This window comes from Augochlora pura, chromosome 10 (genome assembly GCF_028453695.1).
Source record: "Augochlora pura isolate Apur16 chromosome 10, APUR_v2.2.1, whole genome shotgun sequence".
Taxonomy (NCBI): domain Eukaryota; kingdom Metazoa; phylum Arthropoda; class Insecta; order Hymenoptera; family Halictidae; genus Augochlora; species Augochlora pura.
Window position 1 is genome coordinate 13,099,563 of NC_135781.1, and position 7,009 is coordinate 13,106,571.

At 37.2% G+C, this 7,009-nt stretch overlaps 1 protein-coding gene and 1 long non-coding RNA gene across 6 annotated transcripts in view; one reads left to right on the forward strand and one right to left on the reverse strand.

Annotated features, from left to right (window-relative positions):
* LOC144476135 (uncharacterized) overlaps positions 1–7,009 on the reverse strand; it is a 29,374-nt gene that overhangs the window by 15,076 nt on the left and 7,289 nt on the right. Inside the window, exon 1 of one of the 5 annotated variants that reach the window (XM_078192749.1) lies at positions 3,483–3,893. The exons of 3 other annotated variants lie outside the window; for them this stretch is intronic. In XM_078192749.1, the coding sequence (XP_078048875.1) occupies positions 3,483–3,558 (76 nt within the window). In that variant the 5' untranslated portion in view covers positions 3,559–3,893. One more of the 5 variants, XM_078192751.1, reaches the window with a different exon arrangement.
* Positions 1,043–1,552, forward strand: LOC144476194 (uncharacterized). The gene is made up of 3 exons (XR_013494985.1): positions 1,043–1,105; positions 1,178–1,246; positions 1,319–1,552. It is a non-coding gene; the product is annotated as an uncharacterized LOC144476194 (long non-coding RNA).

Here is a 7,009-nt window from a genome sequence, read left to right on the forward strand (position 1 = left end):
AAGAGAATAATTTATAAATGGAAGAAATATTGTGTTTTCACGTCGTGATTAAAAATCATTTCCGGATGCGCGAAATGAACATTCGGAACGTGGAATAAAGTGGAAGAGCAATTAAAGTGACGTAGCTCAGCAACGTGTGTTCGAGAGGCTGCGCAAGCTATAAATAAACCATATTCAGATAATGGTCCAAAAGCGTCCTTTCGGTTGGCAATTTGCAGATAAAAACAAGGAAGACGTTAATACCTGTGTTTCCCTCGGCGACAAGGTAAACCGGAGTAAATAAGCGCCGATAAAACGGTAATTCATAACGTATTATATTCGCGATCGATGCACATGAGACTTTAATCAGATGCAAATACGGGAGGAAGGATGCGACACGACCTGCGTGAAAAATACCGGAGGCAATGTCTAATTATAGAAATTATAGGTTTGATCTTACAGGCTCCTTTGTTTTCGAAATAAGATCGTACGATCGCGACGGCACTTCCGTAGAATACTGCTGGGTTTAAGTGTTTACATGTCTTGATGAATGATCAATCTAGCTTTTTATAACGGGATAAATTTGCTTCAGCCTGAAATGTTGTGCGATTAAAGTTGAGATAACACAGCTTGAGATAAATAGTAAACACGCGGGCATAATCTACGATTTTGTAGTAAAAAATGTATACCTTGAATCGAAGATTAAATTGCCGTGAAGGGTTCACTATATCATATATCATTCACAGAATTAAAAGTACAGCAATATACGACATAGATCATAATTAAGAGTGGAACTGCATTCTATTTTCCAGCTTGCAATCCGTTTGAAGATCTTTATTTGCTCTAAATATGCAGAGTCCTTCGCACTTACAATAGTACAATAAATTACGGACGTTATTATGTCAGCCTCTTCTTGGTTTTATGTATTATGAATACTGCCGTGTGCATTTACGACCGCCCGTGTATAATCGATTACGATAGCGATTCACCGCGAACCAGATCAAGGAATTCGTGGATGCATTAATATTCATGCGGTGACATTCTACGCAATAAAACATGTGCTTCGCTGGTAAACGTGATTACGAACGTGAGAAATCTGAGCGAAATGCAACCGTTCGCAGACGAAGTTAGTACCTGTTGCTATCGGCCGTGTCTTCTTCAAATATTTAGTTTCTAACATCATACCTATTTCCCACAGAATACGCTGATAACTGGGTCACAAGATATTCGTGTCGCTGATATGGATTTTTCTCGTTTGCATCTCGCGGTAAGACAGAAATGGAAAATTTTACGGCGCGCCTTGGCCGCCTGATATAACATTTCAATTTTTTCGTTGCAGGGCGGTGCATGAAAGCAGGCAGGTGACTTGGGCGACTTCTGATTAATTTTAATCGTTCCGATTTGGAACTAGTGCGAGTAAAAATTTGCAAAAATATTAACGGAGTAATTTATTTAACGTAATCATTTAAGAAATATTGTTCTAGATTTAAATGCCTGTAATAAAATTGCATTCGCGAAGAAATGCTACGAGTGATTAACCTTCCGAAACAAATTATAAGAATAGCGCCGCTAGCATATGACCGATTGTACACACAACTTGTTAAATAATAAATAATAAGTTCACGAGAGATTATAGTACTCGATAGTTGACATAAACGTAAATACCTTCACAAAATGATGATGTAATCACAACTTATCAACCATTAATTTTTAAAACACTATCGAACTGCTGTTGGCAAGTAAGGTATTAAAACTACGCGCGACTTTTAAACTGACCTAACGTAGGCGCTATAGCTGCTCGTAGCACCGTCGATTCTTATTAACATTCAGAATGGAGGTCCGAGCACAGTTACCTAAATCTTATAGGGCAAATTTCACTCACAAATCAGCGGAAGGTAAGCGTTCATTAATCACAGAACTCTTTTAGTTGAAACCGAACAGGTAACTGAACAATTAGAAACTGGATAGGCAGCTGAGTAATTAAGAACTGGTCAGACAACTGGATAAGTAAAAATTGGACGAGTAACAGAACAAGTAACAGAACTGGTTATCAATATTATAGAAATCTCGTTAACAAAACTATTTTAATTTTTGGTGATTATTTGACAGCTAACATATTAATTTCACGTCGTGACATTGATTTCTTTTGTAAGAATGTCGTAAATATAAGTACATAATGCGGTGGAAAAATTGTAGTAACTGCATTGTTATCTTTACGACACTCTTACAAAAGAAATCAAGTTGTGGACTAATTTCTGAAATTAAAAAGCAGTCGTAAAAGAATTATACTTAACTACTATACTTTAACTACCGAAACTACGAAATTCTTTTCGAAGCAGATACGATAGCAAATTAGAAGCTTTCTTAGCGAAAATGACGAAAAGGAATCCCGAATTTACGGCTATCTGCACAGTAGCAAGTTTGCAGTAGCTGAAACAAGAAGAATAGGCACTTTTTCGGTGTAGGTTACAATACTTACGTCCAAGAATGAGCCGAGCTTCATGGCCGGAAAATCGATACGCGTAAACTTTCTCATGTTTCGCGTGCCATAACGAACAAGGTGGACGTGGCACCACGTGACGTACCCCATTCTCTGTGTTTAATGCGAGCGTCTCGGACCCCTTCCCGTCATAAATTATGCATATGGTTCACCCCGTGAAGCCATTCGGACCAACAGCCGACGCCGAATGTTGCGTCAACTTGACTTGCAACTGTTACATGGCTACCGGCCGGTTACACGACTTAACCTTAACCCGATTTCACACCTTGCCACAAACGCCGATAAATAAACGATCGGCTCTAGGCCCGCTTAACGAACGGCTAATAGAACTTCAAACACTGTGCGCGGTCTCTCCTGCTCCGTTTTACTCCTTTCCGTGATTTAGATAATCTTGGGTCTGGTTTGACCCGGAACTACCGTTCCATTTATTAATAGTGTAATGTAAACTTTCGGAAGCGGAAGAGAAACTAATTTTGAAAAATCATTTGAATTTGAATTTTCTAACAGCAAGTTCAAACATTCTTTAAGTCGAAAGTAGATTGTTTAAAACTGAACAAAATAAACTCAAATTCTCCTGATAAGAGAAATAGATGAATGTAAAACATTGCAATTAGTTGACAATCGTAAATTTAATTCACGTGACCAAAATGGAAAGTACATACGTGGATAATGCATATGACTGAAATTGTTATGAACACGAGTTCTACGTGGTAAACGTAGTTCCCTGAAAATTGTTGCATAATTTATCAGCTTTTAATTTCTTGTCGACTTTTTTAAGTACTTTACAGCTAATAACATTCGATTCATAAAATTCTTTTTCTGTAATTATAGATAAGTAAAAAGAAAGCATGACATAATGGCATAGAAGAAGCTGTAATAGAGCTATAGTTTATAGTTCCATCTAACATAGTAATTAAAGAAAAGAAGAAAAATATATTCAATTCTAAGATATTTTATGTAACGGAGAATTGCGAAATTTCCTTTAACAGCCATTAGCACGTACCGCAGTAATCTCCATCCATCTCGACTATTATTTTCAACCTCATCGACCCCTTTCTGACAGCATTAACCTTCACCATTTGCCGCGTCCTGTAGTTCTGCAACGGTTCGCGATAAAAGCCGCAACGTCATTTTACAACTATCGGGAAATCATGTCCTTGAAATTCGCACAGTCTTTACATGGTTTTACCCTTAACACGGCTCAATCGAGAAGTCGCTGCGTTATGAAATAGAAGTAATAATTCACGGAAGTTTAAAGCGATTCACGCCGGTTATAATCGTCGCTGCCGATACGCTTCGTCTTCGCAGCAGACTAACTCTAGCGAACGCGTCGAACCGATTGCAATATGCACCGATTATATTAGCTGTGATGAATGATTTACGACACCGTGATGGTGCAGCACACACCGTTCGAGAGTTCGAAACCGCGGGCTGGAAAATATGAGAATAAAACGAAAGTTGAAGTGCACACAGACGTTGAACGAGTAATGAATTTGCGTCATTGATAACGCATGAGTTATCGTAGTCTCATAGACTCAACATCGAAAGTCACGCGATCATCGCCACTCTCGCGAGATCGGTCGATCTATCATGTTGTCTGCTATACTTCACAAGTCGATGGAAGGTGGCATACTTCGCGGATATTCTTTAATTGGTATGTAATCATAGTATTGATCTTTTAGAACGCAAAAGAAAAATGTTTTCAAGAAGAATATATTTCATCTTTGAAAAAATGTTTAAATTAATTTATTGTTATTTAGAGAGTAAAATTGTATATTAGTCAAAATAAAATGGATTTTACTAAAAGCAGTGACTTTATTTAAAATTGCCTCCCATTGTGATTATTAGAATCTGTCTAAATTGTAGTGATAAATTAATAAATATTCCTGAAATTTTTACACTCGTTTATCTTCGGTTTTGAGTACCTAATGTTTATACAAATCTTCGTGGCGCGTTGTTCGTCTTTCGGTATGAACCGACCTAAAAACACTGGCGGATTTTATTACCCGCGGCTACAAGGATTTACGAGTCGTTAAGTCACGCGAATTTTATTATCACTTCCTCCTTCGTGTTTTCTTTTTGTTTTCATTGTCAATAGCTCTGACCTTCATATCATCAATATTTACCGGAATTTAATTTTCGGATCGTACATGATTTCTTTTATCTGTGATCGATTATCTTCATAAACATCGCGTGGAAAATATTAATAAGGATGGGATATACCGCAAATGTAGCATACATCAGGTATACCAACAATTGATTTTTTCACTATTACATGTGCAGAATATGGGATATTAGTCATCGATGGTTCAAGTAAACTAATTATAGCTTTCATATCAACTCCAGAAGATCAAACAACGGTTACACGTATAAGATAAATATATTAATTCGCGATGACCTTGACAACATCAAAATCGAGGAGGAGTTTCCTTTCCTAGATATTATATTTACCAGTATAGTAATCCACGCTGAATTGAATTATGCATAAAACCACAATATAATTGATTTTAGAGGTAAGAGAAATAATGATTAATAAAATCGGAGAATTTCTTGCACGATATTCATAAAAGTTTTGAATTTATTTGCCCAAAAATCGAGTATATTTGTGACTGTTACTTCTGTTGACCAAAGTACTTGTAAATGTTCGAAGCTGTCTGGTAGAGGTTCGAGTATACTTAGGAGTACCGTTTCTATTTTTCGAAGTACTACTGTGATCAAAAAGTAAGGTGAAATTGTCGTTTAAAACTCCCGGGCATTAGGAAGGCAGGTAAATCTTTTTTCCTAGGTTGGTAGGACTGTCTATAACTTTTTGCCAAGCGTCTGTTTGTCAAAAGGTTTAATTATCTCCGAGTTACACGTGTTTATGTAAACAACCAGAAGTCATCGCGATAATGCACCATGTCATACTGCATTGGTTCTTCGCGACTTTTTTGCCAAAAACTCGATTCATATCGTTCCGCAACCACCGTATTCGCTTGATTTGGCTCCGTGCGACTTCTGGCTATTCAGAAAACTCAAAAGGTCAATGCGGGGACGCCGTTTTGACACGATTGAGGAGATAAAAACCGAATCGTAGAAGGTCTTGAAGGCTATACCGGAAAAAGACTATTCCGACTGTTTCGAGGACTGGAGAAAGCGTTGGCAAAAGTGCGTTTTATCGGACAGGGATTACTTTGAAAGGGATGAAATTGATTTGTAAGAATAAGTAAAGAATTTACATTTTATAAACAAATTCACCTTACTTTTTGATCACAGTGTTACATCATATTCAACAAACCGAAGTTCGAACCTGTTTCCGAAGCACTTTATCTCAACCATATGTATCTTTACGGAGTACTGTTTTAGACTCTAAGATAATTAAAGATTCGTCAGGTTTGTGTTCTCTTGCCGAATTTCCTGGCTGGTATAATTAAAACTCGTCTCTGGCGCTGGTGCATAAACTCGTGAAACCTCAATAAAGCCACTGCAGCTGGGTGAATCATGGAAACGCGTGTTTCGTATCTGTCACACAGGCTACCAGAAAGAACTGTCTTATCGCAAAATGGAAAATTTTATAGATAGCACCGACGAGATTGTTTTCCCAGTTGTGCTGCATGCTGCACGAAAATATTCGCTCGTGAACTCGATTCAGGTTTTCTTGCAGTTATGATCCCCTATAGAACATCATTCGAGAATATGTGGGACGCGAAAAGGAAAGATAAACTCTCTTCTTGGCTGAAGTACAGCCTTTACGTTGACTGAATTCACGATATGTAGGGATAATATAAATAGATGTCTGCGTGCCCAACGCGTTTAACTCACTCGTACTATAATACAGATCATATTTACATTTTAAAGTTATTTACATCGGCATTATGTAATGTATAAATGGTGCAGTGTGTGCACCAGAGTTATCTGAATTCAGTTAGTCATCTGGAAAATCTTGACTTTTAAAAATTTGCTTTTGACATGATGGATGGTATAATTTCTCACAAGAAATTCGTTACTTTAGAAATACATCCACTGTTTTGTTTTCTTAAACCTGAAGCCGATTTTTCAGACTTGAATCTTCTACGATAAGAAATTCAAAACAATTCTCGTTGCGTATAATTTTGTTGTGAAAAAATCGTTAAATGATTTATCGAGAAAAAATCTGAAAAATCACATTCTCTGCGACAGTTAATTAGACTTAATTGATGATGATTACAGATGTCAAAACAACTTTTCACGATTCAAGATAAGATTCAATCAACTGCCGAGCCTCTGAAATAATTTATACAACTGTATCAGATATTGACAAATTGGAATAAGTATCGAAAATAATAAAATATTTGACAATAACAGGAGAAAAGAAGTGGAAACATTACGGTTCAATGTTTCTTTCTATTGTCTAATACGTCGGCAAACACGGAGCGCGTGCATCGGTTTTATCAACGAACGTGTGTTGGCTTTGTATTCTGTATAGATGGTAAGACAAAATGCGCATGTAGACGACCTTGAATCTTGAGATATGCGAGTTTCTCGAAGGAGATTTGAAGGCGTATAGTCCCC